The sequence below is a fragment of the Sesamum indicum genome, linkage group LG1, assembly GCF_000512975.1.
Source record: "Sesamum indicum cultivar Zhongzhi No. 13 linkage group LG1, S_indicum_v1.0, whole genome shotgun sequence".
Lineage (NCBI taxonomy): Eukaryota > Viridiplantae > Streptophyta > Magnoliopsida > Lamiales > Pedaliaceae > Sesamum > Sesamum indicum.
In genome coordinates this window covers 13,339,879-13,363,712 of record NC_026145.1, presented here as the reverse complement: position 1 = coordinate 13,363,712, position 23,834 = coordinate 13,339,879, and the positions used below count along the sequence as shown (strand labels likewise).

Sequence of the window (23,834 nt, the reverse complement as noted above, 5' to 3'; positions counted from 1 at the left end):
GAGGCATTGAAGGAAGGGGGTGGTGTGAAGAAAAAGAGAGAAACAGATAGAAATGCGAGGGGCCGCTAGCAGAATATAGTATAGCAGGATTGACTGCATTAACCAAAACTTCCCCAAATACCATATATAAAACCCATCTCCTGTGGGAGCAGATACGCAAGAAGATAATCACTGAAAACAGAAAGAAGAAATTATATAAATGTTACCAAATTCTTGTATATTCACCAGTAGATTTTAATCGGGAAGCTTTACTGGTGGGTCTGTGGGATTTTAATTTGCAGCTTTTATAATTAAAGATTGCGTCTTTTTATGCTTTTTTTGCTGTGGATTCATCACTTATTTTGCGTTTCGGGCAATCTGAGATTATGGGTTTTGGTTCTTTTGCATTATATGTACATGTGTGGAGAATCTTGGTTGATGTGTTTGGGGATGGAATTAGTGATGGGTTTCTGAGGTTTTTGGCCATTTGAGGCCTGAAAATTTTCTGGGTACTTGTGATGTTGAATCTTTGTTTTCGGTAGTCATAAGAAGTCAAGATGATTTTCCTTTTTTCTTTTTCCGAATTCAGAAGGGTGATTGCTTGTTCGTTGTTATTTCTTGGAATGATACTCGGAAAGACTGTTATTTGTTTCAGTTCTTAGTTTTTAACCTTTTGATTTGATATTCCTGAGTTTGGGAAGTGTTGCTTCCCCTCTTCTGAGCAAATCTGCCTTGGAGCTTGCTTGATGTTACTGATTAATGGTCATTGCCTTTTCTCCACAAAATCTTACTGTTTTCGAACTGAATAAGATTGAATTGAAACTATTTTGGTAGTGTAATACTGAGTTTTGGAATTTTCTACATGTATTTGTGATGCTGGTTGTGCTATTTAATTGTCATCTGCAGATAAGTAAATGACTAACCAACTCAATTTCTCTTGCTTTTCCAGAATAGATTGTGATCTTGCTGAGTGAACAAATGAATTCCTGGTTTCTCTCATTGTCCGATGGAGAAGGCAATGCTTATAATGCTCCCTGTTCTGCTTCTTATTCTGCCTTGAGTTTGAGTTTGGATGTCGGGTTTTTTAATGGGATGCCGATTGGAATGACACTGAGGCGCATAGATAAATAGATAGTGTGGTTTGTCCATGATATATTACGAAGCGTGTCAGGCGCAGTTTCTTGGAAATTAAAAAATGTGTTGAAGCTTCTATTAGGTTTTGTATATGCTCTAAGTAAATTCTCAGTGATTGGATTGCTTCATTAGGAAAATGAAGGCTGTTCCTGTTTTCGTCTAACGAACTCTAAATTGTTGCTGGATACTTAGTTCTTTGAATTGAAAATTGTTTGGCTATAAGTAAAGAAGTAAGACAAAAAATATATCACCAGTTAGTCATGGGCTTGCCTCAAGTTCCCTCGGGAAAGATTTCTGAAGAAGTGTCGACATCAATGAGCACAATCATGCAAATACCAGCTCGATTTGGTGGTGTGGGAAACTTTGGTGTGAGTGAGATGCATGTGAGGAACTTGAGCAGTCGAATTTCTGGCGACCTTCAATGCACTTCATCAAGGGAACAACCGAAGGAATCTGATTTGATTAGTTTGCATAAGGATGGTGTGGCCAACATGCATAAATTGAGGATTGATTCCGTGGACAAGAATCGTTTCATATTGCATCATGGCGGAAAGAACATTCAGACTCCAGCTTCGAGGATTGTGGGTTTTGAACCCAATTTGCAAATTAACCATGCCAATCAGAGTGAAGACAAACAATCTGGTAGTGTTCATTTGTCTTCTGGAAATGGTATAGCTTGTAGTTCAAATGAGAACTCAAGTTCAGTGGTTAGGAAAAGGCTATTATCGCCTTTGAATGGCATGCTCTTGCCTGATGAATTTGGAGGTGAACATCTAGAAATTGGGAGCAGGTTAACTCATAGTAATCTTCACTTAAGAGGCGGTGGTTATAGCATTAACCTAAAAGAGAATAAAAAAGCTCATCTAGGCGACTTGGACTATGGCAGTCCTCCTATTTGGTCCACTCCTAGCTTTTCAAGGAGTAATAGTCCACCTGAAGAAGATTGTGAAACTAACTCCAGTATCATCACTGACGGGCCTTTACTTGAAAACCATGAACATGGATCTCAAAATCATCTCTCATCATACCATGGTTTTAGATTCAGTAGGGGAACAATTGAATCACCAACCAGTAATGGGGCAATAAATATATTACGGGACAGTGTTGTCTCCCCGCCTCTGTCTCTGTCTCTGTCTCCTCTTGGACCAAGATTTTGTGGAAAGATGAGGCATTCTAGAGTATGTTGGGATTCCAAGAGAGAGTTTGATGAGAGTTATATAACCTTTAAGGATGTAGAACAGTCTCTTGAAGGGACAGTCTCTAGCTTTTGGTCATCTCATAAAGACGAAAATGTCATAATGGCAAGGAAAGGACTTGAAGATGAAAATTTTGGAATGAACTTTGAGCAATTGACTCCCGAATGCTTGACACCCACACAAGGGCATAATCCGACACTTACAGCTCAAAATACAAAATTAGGCAGAACCTTAGGTGGTTTATCTGTCAGAAGGTCCTTGGTTGGTTCATTTGAGGAGTCGCTGTTGTCTGGTAGATTAGCTTCTGGGATTGTCAGCCAGGTTTGTTTTGTTTCCTGTAATTAATGATTCTTATATGTTTATTCTTATCTACTGGTCAGTACTTGGACATGGTACAATTGTACATTGGCCAAAGAGCTTTGTGAACGTCATATATCTTCTCAGCATCCCAATTCTTTTATTATTTTTCATGCAGAAAATTGATGGTTTCCTCGCTGTTCTGAATATCACTGGAGGGAAATTTTCACCTCATCCGCAGAAACTTCCATTTGCTGTGACAAGTGTGGATGGTGATAATTACTTATTGTACTACTCATCTATTGATCTTTCTGGACATTTATCTTCGAACAAATGTGAGGGTCCAAAACTGAAGAGAAGCCTCAGTGTTAATGGCTCCTCTGATGACAAAGCCCGTCTGAGGATACCTATGAAAGGGTGTTTGCAATTGGTATTCTCTCTCTATCTGTCTCTTCATTATTCATGCCCCTTAAATAAATACATTTCATTACATTTTTGGTATTGTCTTCACAATGTTACAAGTTCAGGATGCAGAGGGTCGAGGAGGTGGAAGTTGTTGAGGCCTTATTGAACGGCACTGGAAACTTCATAAAAGAAATGACTGATTCTGTTAAGATCACATCATATACGTATATCCCTTCTATGCATGTAAAGGAAAAATCACACGAACTCTGATACTTTAGTTTTTTTGTGTTAATACGTCATTATATCATTTGGAATAGCAAAATAGTATCACCCACAATTTGTTGCAAGAGGTGATTTCTGTTAACATATCATGATGTCACTTAGAATAGGGAAACATGACATTCCATAATTTGTTGCAAGAGATGATTCTATTCTAGTGATGCCAGGGTTGTTTCCTGAGATGAGTGTCTCACATTATCTTGTTGTACCGCTTGAAAGGTCACTTAAGGAAGTTAATGTAGGGAATATAAAATACATGAAACATAAGAATGATAGATATAACTACCCACTTGTTACCTATTGCTTAATTGTAAGAATCGAAGAACTTACTCTCATGAGCTCCAGAAATGATTGTATAATGTAGTATCAGTTCCTAGATTTGGATGCATGATTTACATAACCAAAAGAGTGTCTAGCATAAATAGATTGCCTAAGCCTCTCCAACCAACCTTTTGTTGATTACAATTGATCCCCTGAATATTGTTTCTGATTATGGTTGTTAAGGTGTGCTTTTGAGTGTTTCGCTCCCCGTTTTCTGATAGCACTCCTGTTTTCTTTCATCTGTATCAGTTGTGAATTGAAGTTGGTTTGAAATAGTTGTTTTTCCTAACTGTTGTTGCTTAGTTGATGTGGAGCTATTACTTTCACTCTGAAAAAGTAGAATATTGATTCCATTTTGTTCTTGTGTATTTCTGTCTTTCTGCAACCAAAAACTGTATCTTGTTAAATTTCTATTTGCTCAAGCTTTTAGTTTCTTATAGACCCCCATAATGTTTAATGGGTGAACTTTCACATAAATACAACTCTTACTGTATAACATCCAATAAGAAGGGTCAACGAAGCTGGGGAACATGTGACAATTCCCTTTGCAAAGTCAAATCAGAAGATTGGAAGGGACGCAATGAGAAGGATTTCTGGATAAATACTTGAACCATTATGTCTTCGTCGAGCGATGCCACTGTAGAGTTTCTAAGACATTGTAGGGGGAGCTTATTCTTCTCTAAACTGATTTGCTAACTTTCAGATCGCATAGTTACATAATAGTTTGTTACTGTGGGATTAATACAAAACATGGCTTCAATGTGTCATATGCCATTCTATTACATTTTATTAATGCTTCAAATTTTTAAAAAGTTATTCTTCTAATGTGTGAAAGAATTCGGGTTAGAATTTTCAAATGGATGACTTTCTTGAATTGCTTCGATTGGACAATTCTGAGTTTCTGCTCTGATGATTGAGTTTCTTTGACAGGTCCTAAGCAATCCGGAAAGAACACCTATTCATACATTCTTCTGTAACTATGATTTGAGTGACATGCCGGCTGGCACCAAGGTGAGTACGAATCTTAAGGATCATACTCTCCTTAATATCTTACCTAACTGCAACTCTTCATTTTTATTTGGCTTGCATGGATATAATTTGTTTTGTTTATATCTACCTATTGTCTTGTTCTGCTGCTCGTTTGTCATTTATGCATTACTCTCAACTATTTGAGGGTTTTTAGTATCATCTGATTACCGCCTTGATGTGGAGATCAATTGGATATAGAATATTAACAAAGGAATAGTCTTCCTTGCCCTGTCCTCTTCATACTTTAAAAATGTAACTCATGATTATATCATGGAGTTGTTTATCCAACAGCATATGTTTTTAGTCGATCATAAATCAAAGTCTTATGTCTTCATGCCTGTCAACCTACAGACATTTCTACGACAAAGGACCACTCTGGCCGTGGATAAAAGTGGGCAGAAAGACTTGGGAATTTCAGCATCAGGTGATTCTTTAGAGCAGAAGACTCCGTTTACTGGTACATGTGGAGCCGATGCACATAGCGTAGTAGACAATAATTGCCCAAATCTTAACGGGATAGACAATATTCGTCTCAGTTTATCTGGTGGGAAAGAAAGTAAATCTCTATGCAGCCCATCAAAGGTCAACAAGAATCCTACAGGTTCTGGTGTTCTGCGATATGCCCTACATCTCCGTTTCGTCTGCCCCCACCGCAAGAAGTGCTCGAAAACCGGTGTGAAATGCAAGTCTGGTCCATCTTCTCTTCCTTCAAGGGACAGCATGGAGAACGACGGGGAGCGCCGTTTCTACTTGTATAATGAGATGAGAGTTGTTTTTCCTCAGCGTCATTCCGATTCTGATGAGGGGAAGGTACGCGTATGCTTAATTACCTTATTTACATGCATATATAAGGCACAAAAAAGAAACTCCGTCTATAATTTTTCTTGAATAATGAGGCACAAAGAATGATCATCGTTTTGGCATTTTACTTATGTGAATGTTATAGTTGAATTTCCATCAATAAGATATTCCAACTTCTTGTGTGTAGGCACAACTGTGCTTGTTCATATTTGTATTATCAAGATTATTAAAGAAAACTAGGAAAAAAAAAGCTAAGACCTCATCATACTTGCCAAAGAAAAACCCCAATTTTAATATGTAAGGACAATTACTCCGGCACCCCATAAGTTCTAGACATATTACAAGAAAAACCCTTTGAATCTAAAAATTTGCATTAGACTCCCATGTAATCATGTTTCACATTACAGACCTTCCAGCAGATTGGAAGGTCAGGGCGGAATCTGTAATGTAGAACATGACTGCAAGCGTAACAGTGCAAATTCCAAAAAATCGACAGTTCTTGTACTATATACCCATACTTTAGAGAGTGTTGATGAAATTATCCCTAACATGTCTGTCTAGATTACTTCGGCTCTATAATGATTTGTAATTTCGAATACGATGTAGATGAAGATCTCATACTAAAAGTTTTGGCATGATATCATTTTTTACGGCTTAATTCCTTGCTTTCTTGCACGTGCATTTCAATTCTTTTATGCATATTTCTCATACAAGATTGAAAAGCCTTCTCATGAGTTCATTGTTGACCATCATTTTAACTTGTTTCTTTCCACACAACTCTTATGATCTAAGTAAATAACTCAGTTAATTTGATGATACAGTTGCAAGTGGAATACGATTATCCTTCGAATCCAAAGTACTTTGACATCAGCCAATAAAGATTTGGCATTAGATGATTCTCTAATTCAGTTCATCTGTACATATTGTTGTACATATATCTCCAAAATGCTAACAGAAGGGTTAGCGCAACCGAGCTGCTTGTATATTCGTGTCAATAAACTGCTGCTCATGTGTTGTGAAAAACATTTACTTCGTCAAAAAAGAAATTTAATTATTTCAGTAAAAAAGGAGAATCGTGCTTCGATTCTTGTTCTTGTTATGGTTTAACCCTTGCCGGGTTCAGATATTTGTGGGTCCCTGGACATCTTGACTATATATATGTTGTTGTTGTAAATACGCTTCATATGGTGGATGTGTGCAGCTTCTTATGGTGGAAATTTTTTGTTCAAATCAAGTCTTGGTCATGTCGAATCAATCATACAACCATGTAGTTGGTCAATTTTTTTTCCCTCTAAATTGTGAACTAATTATATAATAAATGAATTACGCTTGTTATTTGGTAGGTTATATTGATTGATTCAAGGATGATCAGACTCGATTTGAATTAGAATTTTTTATCGTATGAGCTGACCCCCTTATTGAGCAATAGGGTAATGGATTTGAGCTCTATAATTTGATTGATCTTAGGATTATTTCTTAAAAGTATGTTGTTATGGTCTTTTAGGGTTTATTCTTCTTGAGTTGGCAAGAATTGGAAATGGTGCGGTGCATATTTGAAATATTGAATATTTATAATTATTTCGACAATTATTATTAAAATAAAATAACAACTCACACGTTTGTGGAACAATAAGTAACTATTATGAAAGTGATATAACAATTAACAGGTGGATGAGATTTTAACTCATGATTTTTAATTTATAGAGTTTGAGTTTTGCCAATGATAAAAAATGTGCCTCTCTACTTATTTTAATTTCTTTGCTCTTTTTCTAACGTGTGAAAACATTCATTCAGGTGTTTTTAGGATTTTATATTAATTCAACGCTACCACAATTTCTTTTACAGAAAAATAAAATAAATATTACAATTCTAAAATTTTACAAAATTCTATGGTTCTCTTAGAATATTTGCTGGCAAAATTTGAAGTAAGAATATGAGATGGTTAATAAGTTTGGCTCAAATAGTTCCACTTAAAATGGAAACAGAGTATTTTTTATTCATAAACTACCGTAGGAGACCTCTACATTAATATTTTGTTATATACTCTTAATTTTTTTTTTCAAAATATAATGTGTTGATTTATATATTTTATTTTTATTTATAAAATATAAAAAAATATTTATTATATGCACATAGTTTGTAATGGCTACTAATAATATAAATATAGCTATCAACTTTTATTAAATGAGAGTTTCCTTGGTAATGAAAAGGGACCATAAAGCCAACTTTTGACGTTACAATCCAATTCAAATATTTATTGTTTTGTCGATTTGAGAATAAGCGCATCATTTATAAATTTATACTTTCATAATGTTTCAAAATAATTTATTGGGGTTTAAAAACTACTTAAATTTTTATATTTGCCATCAATGTGGGACGCTGGTTTATACATTGAAGAACTTTTTTTTTAAATGATTATAAACTATTAGGGATTTCAAAATTTAATTACTCATCTCAATTTGTTTCTTCAATCGCGTTAGAAATTTAACATAACCTAATATTAAAGTCCTCTGCAATCTCTGATCTACAATTCTGCTATCCTTAGGTCAAAATCGTTCTGACCAAACACAACCTAACCATTCTGTTGAGGCAAATAAATGTATAATTGTCAATCACATGCAAAGAACAGCTAATACATCTCGGACACAACATTTTGGTGGCAGGGAAGATGGAAACATTCCCACTACAAAAAGGAACGAAATGACTATTGAAAGGAGAGATTTATTCCGGCAACATGTGCAGAATTTGGCATGAGAGGATTTATGCCAGACTTCTTACTCAGTTTGTTGTTAATCTTTATTAGCGATGAACTCCGTTGTTTTATAAGAAATGTGTGTTGTTGCTGTTAGCGTTATTTTTTGTAGTTTTTCTACTTTCTTCCACAAAATAAGTAATCCTTCAACAGATTGATTTTATCGCCGACTTTTTTCTTTATGCATATACAAAGTTAATACGTTTTGTCAATTTTGAACAACTATCCATTTCATTTTTCTTCTTTTATAATTAATTAGGATAATTACAGCGACCTCCCCTGAGGTTTGACATAACTACGAATATTATCTTGTTGTTTGAAAAATTACCACTATATTGATTTTAATGGCCGTCAAACAATTAGCTCAATCTGTTAGGTTTTTTTCATCTATTTTTTATGTGAACTGATCAAAATGCTCTTGTGGATTAAAAATTATAATTTTATTTATTTTTTAATTTTTTTATGAACTAAGTGGATAATTATTTTATAATTTTTAAAATTCTTTCATCCACCCCATTAGATTCTTTTTACAAGTTTTTAATTTTTTTAAAAAAATAAAAAAATACAGTTTGGACAAAGTTGACAATTCCATACCCCCATCAAATGATTACATAATTTCGTCATATATCAGAGGGTATTTGTAATTTCTTAAACAATAAGGAGATACTCGTACTTATTTCAAATTTCGGGGAAGGTCATTGTAATTTACCCAATTAATTAAACAAATATAATAAAAAATTAAACCATATATTGTACTTCGACCAATCTAAGTATTAAAGAAGAGTCTTGTTATAATATTTATTTGACTAAAATACTTATATGTGCTTATTTTCTATTTTCATAAAATAACCACGTCTTTAATCAATTATTTCTATCAATAACTTTTGAGAGTTTTCACGTTTTTTACTTGAGAAAGTTGATATCAACAAAAAGGTTCTCGACTATTACACCATCAGAGAGCTTCGGTTGAATAACACCTAAGTGAATGGAATGATCTCACGTGTCATATTAAGATGTTTATTTTTTTAGTATTTTTGTTTGAAAAATTCAATATTTTATATATTGGGTGCTAAAATCATCTTATTTTTTTTTTAAAACTTTGGTTGAGATAAAACTACTTATGGACTTAATTAAGACCATATATATATAAGTAAAATCAACCGTGTTATTAAATATAATTAATTAATTGAATTTGATGGTGTTCAATAACTACTATTATTTTGTAAATTAAAATAGTTATTAGTAAGAATTAATGATAATAAATTATGTATAAAGTTATTACTAAATATAATTAATAATACATATTAGTGATGATACAGTAATAATAAATAATTATTGTTGTCACAATATTGTAATGTCACTAACTTTTTATAGGGATAGATTTATATACAATTCTTATTATTAATAATTATATAGTGATAAAATAAAATTAATACTATTTAATATATATTTTTAGTGATAACTTTAAATTGTCATTAATATGTCATATATTTCTTGTAGTGACACGACATAGTGAGAATCAATAATTGTTTGTTCACTTTACTTGTGTATTCGTTAAACTGTCACTATAAATGTATCAATAATGTATGTACTAACAACTTTAGACGCCATTTTAATCACTAATGATTATATTGTCACAATATTAAAAATCTTGTTGCTTGATATATATTTTTTCAGTGACTATTTTAAAACTATTACAACTTGTTATTTTGTCACTATTATATTTTGGGAAAAAATGCAATTTTAGTCCCATCAGTTAAGTGGGTTACAATTTTTATCTTGTTCAAATTAACATTTAGAAATTTGGTCCTATAACTTTTAAAATTATGATAGTCTTAATCATTTTCGATCAATTTAATTATAAAATTTTAAATTGGGGTTTTTGACAAATTTGATTACGTGAAAATCTACACAACCCAATCCTGTATTATCTCTCCTTGCTCTTGGGCACTTCTCCAAGAATTCATCCACATATATAAATGTCTACTTAATTTGATGCTGGTTTTCCTTTGCGACAGTTAACCAATTGTATTTAAGTCTAGAAAGCCTAACCCTCATTTTCCTCAACTCCCACTATCACGTTTGACACTCTACAAATACCCCCACAAATACTCACTTCCCCACTTCTTTTGTGTAGAAGCAGTTTTTTGCATTCAATTGAGACAACCTTCTACGTACGTTGTACTCACCAACATTAATATGGCTAGAAACTTTGATAAGTCCCTCCACACCCCACCCTCTAAAACTCAAAAACTCGCCTTTGCAACCCAAGTTTTCCTCAGACTCTTGGCCATTGCTGCTACTTTGGCTGCTGCATGTGTTATGCTCACCACCACCCAGACCAACGTGGTTTATGGTATCCAGGTCGACGCCCGTTATAGCTATTCTCCAGCTTTCAAGTAAGATGAGTGTGTGCGTATATGTATTAGACATGATCGAACACTTACTCTCGCCCTCTAAAGTTTAGACGTATCATTGAAAATTCTTCGTGTTTTGAAAAATTTTGCATCTGTAATGTAAAACATGGCAGCATGGGTTATTAAGTTACTTGTTCTTTAGAATTGGTATATATGCAAACTTTAGGGGGTTTATGTAATATATTACTATTTTTTTTTTGGTAATTATTACCAAAAATCCAAAAAATTTGAAATTTTATTTCTACACTTGTGTAGTGGTATTACACGCTACGAATTTCCCTAATGGCCCGGAAAATCTATAATGTAAAACATGACGTGTAGGCGAGTTATAACTCTTTTTTTAAGAATTGAGTAATTACTTTCTTTTGCAATATGTTAAAATTTGAAGAGGCGTTCACGCATTATTTATCTCTTTTTTTAGGAGTTACTTACAGTTTTCTTTCATGACTAAGATACATACCTAAGATAAATTCTGTTGCACGTATGTTTCAGGTTCTTTGCATACGCGAATGTTGTAGCATCCGTCGTCTCACTTCTGTCGCTGTTTCTTGCTTTCGTCCTCGCCAAAACAGCACTTCATTCGACACACTTCTTCTATTTCTTCCTGCATGATCTGGTACATATATATATACAACTATTTCAGACCATATATTATACAAATATAAATATATACATATGACAATTGTTACCATCATTACGTGTTAATGCAAAATATTTTGGCAGATTATGACAGTTTTACTGATAGCTGGATGCTCAGCAGCGACGGCCATAGCCTACGTGGGGAAATATGGCAACACCCACACGGGGTGGATGCCTGTCTGTGACAATTTCGCCAAATTTTGCAACAGAATCATCATTTCTGGGTTTCTTTCTTACATGGGATTTGCTGTCTATTTGATCCTCACCATCATCTCCGCTAAGAAGTCGCAACAACTCGGAGCTTAGATGTCATCTTTTATTGTAAATTTGTGTTGTATTTTCGTACTGCACTTTATTTATAATATGCACATCGTGTGTATTAATATATTTTCCGTTATTTGTATAAGAAAAAAGTTTTATACTTATATATATATATATATATATGAAGTGTAACATAAAATGCAACAACATTCTAATATAATAAGTATCCGTTTAAAGGATATATTTGCTTATATGTATTGCGTGTTTCTTAACGTAAATGTTACAAAACAAATGGATTATTTACTATGTACTTTATAAATAAATATGATTTTAAATTCATTGCAATCCATATTATTTACCATAAGATCAAAATATACAGTTGTCAAGCTCGAGCATATCGTTTTGAGCTCAAGTTCGACGAGCTTGTCACAAATGGGCTCGAGCACATGAGCTCTAAAATGCCATCTCTTAGTTTCCAGCACTCCGTGAAAGCAATTTGGTCGTTTTCAGAACCTTTTGTGAAACTCGAACAAAGTTTTCTTTGCTCTATCTGGTTCATGTACATGCCTTTGTTGATGTTCCTAGGTTTGCTACCTAGACAATTCAAGAATTTGGTCAAGGATGATATTTTCCTAATTCATTTGAATTATTGTCAATCGATCGATCTAAATTTAAATGAATAAATCTAAAAAATTTAAGACAAGATGAGATTATTTATTGCGTAATTTTTTAACCATGCGTATTTTTTATTATAAATAATTGAATAATTAGTAATTAGTTAAATTATTAGATTTTTCAATTATACGAAAATAAAAAGAAAAGTATTTTATAGGCTAAATTGTGAAATTAACAAAATTGCCATTGCTAATTTGCCGCGGCATTGTAAAAAATTTGCCCCGTATTTTCATCATTGAATTTGTGATGTATGTGTTGATTTTATATTGTTGTTACATTAATATAATAATTGAAAATTTTAAATACATATAATATTAAATAATATTATTATTTACATATTGAAAATATAAGAATTTAAATATAGCATTGATGTGCATAGTAATTTAAATTCTTTTAAGAAGAAAAGAAAAATAAAATTAGATTTTATTATAAATATCATATGCCTAAGCATGGGCTTCCAAAAAAATTATCTAATAGCCCAATTTTGTTGGGCCAATAAGCCAAGCCCATTAGCTATGCCCACTGAAATTCTTCCACACAGACGTTAATACTATATAAGTAACTTCACGCAGTATGTGGCCGTACAGTTTCCGACGACTGACAGTACCTCAGTTCAAAAACGAGGACAGAAGCTTCAGTTCAATCCGATCGGAATCAATGGCGAAAGCTTTCGCTTCGACGATCATCGCCCTCTTATCCATGATTTTCATTTGCTCTTCAGCCTTTGCAGAATCCGGAAATTCACCATTTATCGTGGCCCATAAAAGGGTTTCTCTCAGAAAACTGAATTCGGATCTGGAACGCGTGTCCGTCTCCATTGACATTTATAACGCTGGTTCGCTGTACGCTCTCTCTCTCTCTCTCTGTTTGTTGTTAATTTTCGTGAGTTTATATGCGGTCGCTTACAAAAAAGCGCCTCCTTTTTCAATAAATTGGTGATGGAATTAATTTAACTTTTGTTTGATGATTGGTGTTCAGAATGCTTGTTGTTGATTGCGTTCATTCCCTGATTTTGTGAGGTCATCTTTAAGGTGTGATATTTTTTATGCGGATACTGGGTGATATAGTGCATTTATGCCTATATGTTTTAACTTTTTAAACTTTGCCATTTTGTGTAGCAAAATCCAGTTTTGTTCCATTAGATCTGCTGATTAAAAAAGATTAGTTGAATTTTGTGATTGTACTGGTGCTACATAATCTATCTTTTATTTCTAACGAATGTATTTTGTTAGGTGGTATCACATTAGTGTATCAGGAAAATATACGTGTAATTTATTAAATTAATGTTGGAAACTTATATGTGTATGAGTATATGTGTTTGCGCTCCTGCTGCATGTGCATTCCTGGATAAAATAATGATCAATATTAGAATATGTGAAAACATTGTTCAATAAAGTACATAAAGACAAACATGCTTCATGCTTCCAAATAGATAAAAATGAAGACGTAACGAAGTTTATATTTGAGAAACCCTGAGAATCACTCCAAATTAGGCCTTAAAGATAACCAAGAAATAAACACGAACCAGTTGTTTGTGGTGCACTACGTGCAAGTTAGAATCTGTTTTCCCAAATGTCTTGTTGGTAAATTATGAAGTAAGAGGCATAATTGATTTTGATTAGAGGGATCAAAGGAAGTTGGCGGTCATTGGTTGTTTTGTAAGTATTGCGGAAGTTAATCTATAAAATTCAGCGCAATGTCTGATTTTTGCAGTTTGATCCTACTACAATAAGTCGGTTTCATTCAAAAGTCTTTCTTCCAGATTTTGATCTGTGAATGCACTAACAGTGTATTTTGGTCATGCCTCATAGATGGGATGATACCACTAACCATGCTAAATAAGTGTTTTCAGTGTTTTTTTATTGGCACTTTAGCACAATGTTAAGATTTTCTTGAGCTGAATGATGTTCATTTCATTGAACTTATTAACTGTAGAAAATAATTATTTGCTGTCAAATTGCAGCACAGCGTATGATGTAACCCTCACTGATGATAGTTGGGCCGAAGAGGTTTTTGATTCTGTTATTGGCAACACATCTCGGACCTGGGAAAGACTTGATTCGTAAGATTTTAAAATTTTCAATCTAGATGGTTTTTCGGTTGTTTGTTTCTTGACCCTACTGTATTACTGATGGGATTGTTATTTCTTTTTTATCTCAGTGGTTCCCTTGTGTCGCATTCATTTGAGTTGGAATCTAAAGTGAAAACTGTTTACTATGGCGCACCTGCTTTGATCACTTATAGAATCCCCACGAAACTGAAGCTACAGGTTTTGTTCACTCCAGAAGCTACAACTACAAGAACAGTTGCAGATTAATAATATCAATGTTTTTATTATTTTCAGGAGGCTTATTCAACCCCAATTCTGCCACTGAGAATTCTATCAGAACCAACCAGTGACACAAAAATTGAAATTGTAATATTCTTACACTTATTTGCAATTATGAAGCTTTGATAATCTATCATCCCTTTTAATATGTTCCATGTGATACTGACTGAATATTGTTCCTTCCTCTGCTGTATCTGTGGATGCGATTACGGTGTGATGTACAAAATATCTCAGGCAAAGGTAATGTCTTCCTTCTTTGATTAGATTAAGTAATGTTGAAGTAAATAATATCACCAAAGACCAATATTTTAGACCAATTCACTACACTCATGTTTTATTTGTCTTCTGCTATTTGCTATCACTTTGAAGCTTGGATGGTCAATAAGGATGGAGAAAATTCAATACTTTATGTGATTTTCCTGGGAAATTGGCGTATACAGTTGGGTTTGGAAACACCAAAATGGTTAACACTAATCCAAATGAACAGCAAGACTTGTGATTCATATTATTTTATATTTTCGTAGCGGATGCTTATAGGTTCTCCATTTTTCTTCGTGACTTCACCGGCATTTCGAAATCTTGCGAGACTTCATATTGTTTGTAACTTTGTACATCTACTGCTTCTCCTTCTCTTACCTAGTATCGCTCTCTCTGCAGAGATTGCTGGCGAAGTACGGTTCGCATGTTTCCGTGATTCTTCTCATCATCCTGTTTGCACAGGTCCTCACCACTCCAAGATCTAGTGCTACAGGGGGTAACAAAAGAAAGCATTGAATGCCAACTTTAGGCAGGCTGAGCCAAAACAACGGCTCTTGTGCTGTTAGATTGACATACACCATCAAAGAGGTAGAGAGCTAACCACATTGAGGAATTTATTGTACTTTTCAATATAATTTAATGGGGTTGGGAAATGTTTTTTTTTAAATAAAACATCAGTATGAATTATCACAAGTTTCTCAATCCTATACTACGCCTTTCAATGGGCGGAGTTTACTCTATCCAAATGCATACCTAATAAATACCCACAATAGTTATTTATGTAACCTACCTTTACCCAATTCATAGAATATTAATTTGATTTGATTCATGTTATACCCCAAAAAAAAAAAAGAAAGAAACAATTAAGTAACGTTTGGGTTTTACCCATTAAGTCTTTGATCATCTTTTCACAATAGATTTTCAAAATAAAATTTCTTCGTATTTTTAATTGACATCAAAATAAAATAACAAATTTTCTTAAAATGAACAAGTTCTTGCGTACAAGAATAAGTAAAACTATTGAATTTAGGTATGCTTATTTACTGTTATAATAAGTTTGAGTTGGGTAGTGTCCGTTCATTGACACGCACACGAGTCATGGGAATCCTCGTATCGCATGTGAATGGTAGAAGGGATGGTTCTTTATGTTTACAGAAGGAAGCTGAGACCCAAAATAATTTAATATGTACGTACTCTTTTGTTTCATAAAGGATTTCGGACCGAAAATAATTTGTTCTAGAAAAAAAACGTTCGAGGAAAATGTGGTTTAGAAACAATCTCCGAAATTCATGGACGTTTCTCGTATTCAGAAATATTCTTCAATTTTCAGCTAAGAATTTTCAAATATTCTGAAAAATAATTTATTTCCCACCTATACTAAATTCCAGAAAAAGACACAACATATCATAGTATTAGCCATTATTACATGTTTCGACCCTATAAAAGACCAACTCGTCATCTTAATTCTTAATAGTTGCATACATATTTCAAATGCTTATTATTTGAATCCAACTAATTTTGTGTTCCCTTTTTCATATAAATTTAATTCTTACAAAATTAATTGCAAAGGTTAAATAAAATGGAAAGTGAAAAGCAAGAGATGGGATGGGTGGCAATGGCGGGATAGGTGGTTGTGCCAGTTTGGTAAATTAGTTGTCAATAATGGGGGGCTGGGCTGGGCGGGCCGATATCCTTTTCCAGTTTAGTTGGCCATGTGCGATTGGCTTCTATCTCACACACAAAATAAAACAGGTATTGAACAGCAATGATCAATTGTAAGATTAGCTGCGCCCAAGTTACTTGTATCAAACTGCATACCACTGGAAAGACACGGGTGTTAGCTAACTACCAAAATAATCAAGACATGATTTTAACTTATTTGGACGAAGTTATTACTATTTGAATGTCAATAATTTGTATTAGTAGTGTGGCTTAATATTTTTATGGAATAATTACACTTTTTTCCTTAAGATTTTTGTGTAATTATGCGTTAATCTCTTGTAATTTGAAAAATTATACTTAACACCTTTAATGTTTACTTTTGTCTAACAAAATTAACTGAATTTGCTGATATTAAAAAAAATATATATATGTACCGACTTAAAATAGGTTGCATAAATTTTTTTATGACCAAATTATCCCTATATGTCTTCACGCGTTAATGCATGTGAGGAGGTATATCTTCATGGTTATAAGGGTAATTTAATTCGAAAAAAATTATTTGACCTGCAATAAATCAAGTAAATATGACTTTTTATTCAATTTTTTTGTTAATATCAACAAATTCAGTTTTGACTAACATAGGGACTTATTTATTAGATAAAATTAAATTTTATAGTTGTTAAATATAATTTTCTAAATCATAAAAAAAATTATCTCTAATTATACCAAACCTAAAAAAAGAGATTGTAATTATCCCTATGTTTATTTGTGGACCAGTAGCAGCCTCAATATATTACGAGGGTGCACCCTAGCGCATAGGATCCCTACCTACCTACGTTTTAAAAGTGGAACTTTCTTGGAATATCATTCAAAACGACTTTCAAACCTGGGACGACGTCGCAATGGAAAGAAAAATCATATTTGAAGAAAAGCATTAGAATAATTGAAGAAAAGGAAAAAAAATAAATAAAAAAAGGAAAACCGAAATGGGGTAAAAGAGGAAACGGGTCAACCCAATCCTCTCTCCCTCCATAATTGGTTCCTCTCTCTCTCTTTCTGCCCTCGCTTTCTCTCTCTATATCGGGATCTTAGTCAAGGAGGCTCCGATCGTCTCCTCCGCCGCCGTCAAATTCCAAGATGATCACAATCCCCTACCTCACCGCCTTGACCACATACTTCAGCTACGGCCTCCTCTTCGCATTTGGCCAGCTGCGCGATTTTTTTCGCAAGATTCTCGACTGGTGGTCCAAGAGCAACCTTCAGGTATACGCATCGTATATGTTTCCGGCTTGTACGTATATGTAGGTGTAGTTCGTGAACTTATGTTTTGGAATGCTTGTTGGACTGGGGTTCTGATTTTAAATGTTGATTTGGTGCTTGACTATGGAAGGGCTATGCGCCGATCTGTTTGGGGCTGGAGGATTTCTACATTCGGAGATTGTATCTGCGGATTCAGGTTCTTATTCTCTTTCAGCTTTGTTTTTAGCTTTCCCGCTTTATATTCTTTTTGTTCTTCGGCTTTGTTTTGGGTGAATTGTGTTGTGATCTGGGCTGCGCACATTGTGTCGTTCTTGATACCCGTTGAATTGCCCCGTGCTATGTGTTGTAACTATAAGTTACTTTTCCTGTTCACTTTGTAAAATTATTACTTTTTTTCAGAAAGGATCGATAATTCTTTTTCTGTTTATGTTAATGGTGAAATGCTGTGTAGATTAGATTCCATGTTATTACAAAAGGGCAAAAAGTAGAAACCAGAAAAAGGAAGAAGAATAATATTAGCCTTTCCTCTCAATCAAACCAAAAAAAATAAATAATAATAATAGGAAGGGAAAAGAATAAAGGAGTTCTTTTTTTTTTTCCATCTTTCATATGCCAACTTTATATCCTGTTCGGAGAATAAGAAAAAGAGGGAATAGCAAGTGAGAAATGTGGCAGAAGTTTGGTAAACAAATTTTAAACAGATGATCCAGTTTGGTGCTTTATTAATTGATTATTGCAGAAAGCAGATTCTAACCATTTGGGATTCTAGTAATTCCTTGGCACACCTCAAACGCAAGATTATGTTGTTCACATTTTTATCCTCTATGTGATTACAGGATTGCTTTAATAGACCAATATCCAGCTCTCCAGATGCTTGGTTTGATGTGGTGGAACGTATCTCCAATGACAATAACAAAACTCTAAAGTAAGTATCTCTGTCCAAGTTTAACAATCTATTGTTTTATAAAAATTCTTATTACTGCCTAGTTCTGTGGTTTAATTCTAAGCAGTGTTCTGAATCTCACCACTTCTGGCGCCCTCTTTGTGAAGCCGCAATATGCAGTCAAAACTGAACAAAATAAATATGTTTCAGCAATATGGTTTCTTTGCTTGAAGCCACTTAAATTTAAAATAATATTCTCACTTAACACTATTTTGTGAAGGCGAACCACAAGAGTGACAAGGTGCCTGAATTTGGGATCATATAACTATCTAGGGTTTGCGGCAGCAGATGAATACTGCACACCTCGTGTAATCGAGTCCTTGAAACAATTTTACCCGAGCACCTGTAGCACCCGGGTTGATGGAGGTATATTTGTTTCCTGATAAAACAATTATTCGTGGATAGAATATGGCTCCTGATATTAGTAGTGATGACTGAGACTATATGACCAGGCACAACCACATTGCATGCCGAACTAGAGGAGTGTGTCGCAAATTTTGTAGGAAAGCCGGCTGCAGTGGTTTTTGGCATGGGCTATGTAACAAATTCGGCCATTCTTCCTGTATTAATGGGGAAGGTACGAGAATGGCAATTCATATTGTCTCTGAAGGTCTGCAATTGTATAGAAATCCTCATTTTATTTGGAAATTTGCAGGGAAGTTTGATTATCAGTGATTCTCTGAACCATAACTCCATAGTTAATGGTGCTCGAGGGTCTGGAGCCACTATTCGGGTTTTCCAGCACAACAGTAGGTTTAAGATCCCTTTCTTTTTGTCTTATGACAAGACTGTATGACGAGTCTGTTGCATTTAATTGTTCATCATCCTTTCTCTAGCACCATCCCATTTGGAGAAAGTTCTGAGGGAACAAATTGCTGAGGGACAGCCCAGAACACACAGACCTTGGAAAAAGATAATGGTTGTGGTGGAGGGAATCTATAGCATGGAAGGGGAACTCTGCAAGCTCCCTGAAATTGTTTCCATATGCAAGAAATACAAGGTAGATATTGTTGTAAGGTTGCTTCTTTTGTATTTGACAGGCATTATCATTCTCTGATTCTTTAAATGAAACTTAAATTTGTTTCGTCCAAAAAACCTTAACATCTTTGCATCAAACTCATTGAAGTGAGCAGCATCTTCCTCAAGAATCAATCTAATATGAGAAATTTATTACCTACTCCTGAGATGATCCTATCCTGCAATTAAAGAAAATTTGAACATCGCCTCTTGAGTCCTGCCAAAATGTCGATATTTTTTTTTTGTTTTTGCTGTTTTTTCCCCTTTGGGTTTTTGTTCAACCCCATATCTGATCTGTCTTCTGTTTCATACTGTTTTGCTTTGTAACAGGCTTATGTTTATCTAGATGAGGCCCACAGCATTGGAGCTGTTGGAAAAACTGGAAGGGGTGTCTGTGAGCTCTTAGGCGTTGATACTGCAGATGTGGATATTATGATGGGAACTTTCACTAAATCATTTGGATCATGTGGTGGCTATATTGCAGGATCTAAGGTTCTTTCCTTGAATATCCTTCCAATATGCTTGTAAATATGTGCCCTGGGTGATTTATAAACCTAATAGACAAGAACCAGACAACATTTTTCTTAGACATCTATTTCTGCAAAAATAGAATAGTTAATATGGAAATATGAAATGTCTGCTTACAGTTAGTTTCCATTTGCGAAGTAATTTATAATAGTTCTTTTTCTTTCTTTTGAAATACTCAGAACGATATTTATTGATTGCCTGAAATCATAGTGCATATTGCAGAAGAAAAATACATGCATTTTTTTTTCCTAGAGAAAGTGCTCATATGTCCTATCTCTCTCTAAAACATAATTGAATATTGTGGCCAAAATATTAATTACTTCATTGCATGTATATCTGCATTGTCGTAGTGAATTCCATTCCATCATCCCTTGTACGGCGCATTATAACACATCAATGTTCGTTTTCAGGAGCTTATTCAATACTTAAAGTACACTTGCCCTGCTCATCTGTATGCTACGTCAATATCACCGCCTGCTGCACAGCAAATTATTTCTTCCATTAAGGTTATTCTCGGAGAAGATGGTTCCAGCAGAGGTGGGATCTTGTCTGCCCTTCGGTTGCTTAAAAGCCCATGCTCTGCATTGATATCTGGAGTGCCCAATAATGACTTCTACAAATATTTTATTTTTATGAACGCAGGGGCTCAGAAACTAGCAAAAATACGTGAGAACAGCAACTTTTTCAGGTCTGAACTGCAGAAAATGGGTTTTGAGGTTCTGGGTGATAATGATTCCCCTGTCATGCCAATAATGCTTTATAATCCAGCCAAAATTCCTGCCTTTTCACGAGAGTGCCTCAGGCGGAATGTAAGCCTTTTAATTTATTAAACCTTAATATTTCTACGACCATTTTTGAGGTTCCTCTATGGATTACGATTTTATCACCTGCAAACTCTTGGTTTCTTTGTTTCTTTCTGTTGTTTGTGACATTTTGTTTGTTTTCATGTCATAATTTGTGATTTGGTGATATAGGTGGCTGTTGTGACTGTTGCTTTTCCAGCTACCCCTTTATTGTTGGCACGTGCTCGCATTTGCATCTCTGCTGCTCATACAAGGGAAGACCTTGTTAAAGCTTTGGAGGTCAGAGTCTTACCTTATTATTGTAGTCCTTTCCCTTTTGCTTTCTAGCCAACCCTCTCTACCTTTTTGTTCCTCAATTGTCCTTACTGTTCGACAACCTGAGATGCTGACATTTTGTAGGTTGTCAACACATGCTACAATGATATGTTGTACAGTTAATTTGGGCATCCAAATTAATCCTTGCGAAAGGAGAAAAAATAACCATGTTTTGGTATATCCATGATGCATAGGTCCCGAGTATTTAGTGTGAACTGTGAAGTTGGGTTTATTTCACCATTCTGGCATAATATCTGCTGCCATCTTAAAATGATAAAAGTTGTAGATTCATGTCTAGTCCTGGTTTTAGTTTCTTTAAGACTCGACTATTGTGGATCCTAGTATTTAATGTGAAGTCAGAGTTGGATTTTATACATGAGAAAAGTTGTAGATAGATATATAGGCCTGGTTTAGTTTCTTCAAACTCGACTATGGTTGTGGTTCTTGTTTTTAGAAATTTAAATCAAGATATTACCATTCTCATTTATCGTCAACGTTTGGTATCTCCATCAGGTTATCAGCAGCGTTGGCGATTTGGTAGGTATAAAATACTTCCCTGCGGAGCCAAAGAAACAACAGCTGGAGGGAGAGAGAGTTAAGCTGGAATGACAGGACAAGTTGTCTTACCGAGATTGGCAAGTCTCCAAAAGAGGTTCCATTAGTATAATAGAATCATTTTTCTAGCTCCAGTGGCTGGCTACAAGTGACTTGTGAAATTTTGTTTGTTTTGTACATAAAATTGTAATTTGTTTTTGTTACAAGTCCTAAATTATATACTTTCTTAACACTTTCTTTCATTATTTCTCACCAGGATTATAGCTCTCGAACTTTGCTTCTCAGTTGTCTCCATAGGTGTATATAGTCTTCTTGTTCCATACCAGAGTATTGCTTCGACTTAAATATGCTTTGGAAAATTCTATGAAAATTTGAATGACTATCACATAATTGCAGTTTAGTCTATTTGTGGGCCCAATTTGATATTTTGCCCAAATAAAAGCTCATTTCATTGAAAGAAGCAGCATATAATTTGGCAGCCAGGTCTTAATGTATCTGTCTTATTTCTAAGTATTAAACAAATGATTTGATCATCAATTATGCCCTTTTTGATAGAATTAATTAACTATTTATATAATAAGGTATAAGGTCCCAAAAACTAACATTTTACAATGTTCTTGATATCATACAATTATATGGAAAGTTCTTACAATTTAAGTAGAATTTTCAGAATTTATATTTATACTAGTTAAAAAAAAAAAAAAGGCTCTTCTGTGTTTAATCTGGAAATTATTATGTGAATTTTACATAATTTGTTTTTTTACTTTTTCGTAATAAATTAAATTTTTTTCTTACAAAATGAATTTATTAATTTATAAAAGACAAAAATAAAAACTTTACATATTATATATGTAAAAATATTTTGTTTTTATGAATAAAAAACTTTCTCTACGCCCCAATCGCGTTAATTCACATCCTTTTGTGTCAACATTTTACCCTTAATTATAGGTAATTATGTGATTTGTGTCCATGTTGTATAGTCTGAATCAAATAGAAATACAAGAGATAATACACCTCAAAGTAGTGGCACCTATATTGAGGCGAGCCGCTGAAAGCCTTTGAAAAGTTTGGAGGCACTGCAGTATAGACATTGAACAAGATAGTAGTTGTTTTATTTTGATGGACAAAATTTCATTTTAACTGAAAAGAAGTTGAATATATTTGTGCTAGTTGATATATTTATTTGTAATTCAAAATTCATACCAATATTCAGCATCCCATATCAATTTATTTGATGAGCATATTTTGTTACAAGAATAGGATTAACCACCTTAAATGGAGAAGCTCGTCCACTAAACAAGTCAAATTTAGGCAACATCAATGCCTAAATATTCTAATTACAAGAACCATCTTGAGATTTAATCTAATCACAACATTAAACAACCCAATTTGGCCCTCATTTTTACAAAAAAAGAGTTACATGGACAAAATCAGTATAACAGGAAGAACAAGGATTAAATTGCAATAATCTTAAAAAGTGAAAATTAATATTAATGAATAAATAAACACTTACAAAGCATATGTTCATATAATAATAACAACATACAAATCATCTGAGTTGATAGAAGTGGAGCACATCATATCTACTCTTCGGATCAGCAGCGGACGCAATTAGTCCAACCTTCTCCAAACTCTCGTCCTTTTGAAACATTTTCCCGCAAATATTCACCCTTGCTCTGCAGAATTATTTGATTGAATCAATCAGGAATTGGCTATAATGACGACTCGGTACTGGGTGGCGTCTCTCCCCGTCGGGCAAGGCTCCTCCGCTTCCACTTTATGGAGTCGCCTCCAAGAATCTATCTCCAAACAAGCGTTTGATACCCCTCTTTATAGAGTAATTTGATTTACATGCAATTCTCCATATTTATTTAAGTTTTCTTGTAGATTGCAGATCTGCGTTTGTAAAATCTTGTTTCTTCCTAGTTAATTCGATGAGAATTGTTATTTGTTGGATGATGGATATGGGTTCTATTGGA

General features: G+C 34.1%; 5 protein-coding genes across 6 annotated transcripts in view; all 5 read left to right on the top strand.

The window, feature by feature from the left end:
• Positions 1 to 6,535, top strand: LOC105165931. 2 transcript variants are annotated; one of them, XM_011085091.2, is made up of 6 exons: positions 1 to 254; positions 934 to 2,630; positions 2,785 to 3,036; positions 4,542 to 4,622; positions 4,992 to 5,450; positions 6,263 to 6,535. In XM_011085091.2, exons 2-6 carry the CDS (start codon positions 1,374 to 1,376, stop codon positions 6,317 to 6,319), a joined length of 2,106 nt encoding a protein of 701 aa, XP_011083393.2. In that variant the 5' UTR covers positions 1 to 254; positions 934 to 1,373; the 3' UTR covers positions 6,320 to 6,535. The 2 variants fall into 2 exon arrangements, with proteins under 2 accessions (XP_011083393.2, XP_011083401.1); XM_011085099.2 differs by having other exon boundaries at positions 929 to 2,630.
• Positions 10,206 to 11,646, top strand: LOC105165925 (CASP-like protein 1F1). The gene is made up of 3 exons (XM_011085080.2): positions 10,206 to 10,592; positions 11,103 to 11,226; positions 11,334 to 11,646. Exons 1-3 carry the CDS (start codon positions 10,393 to 10,395, stop codon positions 11,553 to 11,555), a joined length of 546 nt encoding a protein of 181 aa, XP_011083382.1. The 5' UTR covers positions 10,206 to 10,392; the 3' UTR covers positions 11,556 to 11,646.
• On the top strand, positions 12,754 to 15,519 carry LOC105165920. Its single transcript, XM_011085077.2, has 6 exons — positions 12,754 to 13,027; positions 14,149 to 14,247; positions 14,346 to 14,454; positions 14,530 to 14,601; positions 14,749 to 14,754; positions 15,172 to 15,519. The coding sequence occupies exons 1-6, from the start codon at positions 12,759 to 12,761 to the stop codon at positions 15,286 to 15,288; spliced, it is 672 nt and encodes a 223-aa protein (XP_011083379.1). The 5' UTR covers positions 12,754 to 12,758; the 3' UTR covers positions 15,289 to 15,519.
• LOC105165910 (long chain base biosynthesis protein 2a) lies at positions 17,401 to 22,173 on the top strand. The gene is made up of 12 exons (XM_011085070.2): positions 17,401 to 17,697; positions 17,825 to 17,890; positions 18,531 to 18,619; positions 18,858 to 19,003; positions 19,090 to 19,214; positions 19,293 to 19,386; positions 19,474 to 19,637; positions 19,985 to 20,146; positions 20,593 to 20,719; positions 20,825 to 20,991; positions 21,157 to 21,264; positions 21,814 to 22,173. Exons 1-12 carry the CDS (start codon positions 17,572 to 17,574, stop codon positions 21,907 to 21,909), a joined length of 1,470 nt encoding a protein of 489 aa, XP_011083372.1. The 5' UTR covers positions 17,401 to 17,571; the 3' UTR covers positions 21,910 to 22,173.
• The window catches only part of LOC105165903 (V-type proton ATPase subunit C-like), a gene marked incomplete in the record, with an annotated part of 5,726 nt that continues 5,285 nt past the window's right edge, over positions 23,394 to 23,834 (top strand). The window contains 1 exon segment of the mRNA XM_011085058.2: positions 23,394 to 23,692. Coding sequence (XP_011083360.1) covers positions 23,573 to 23,692 — 120 coding nt within the window.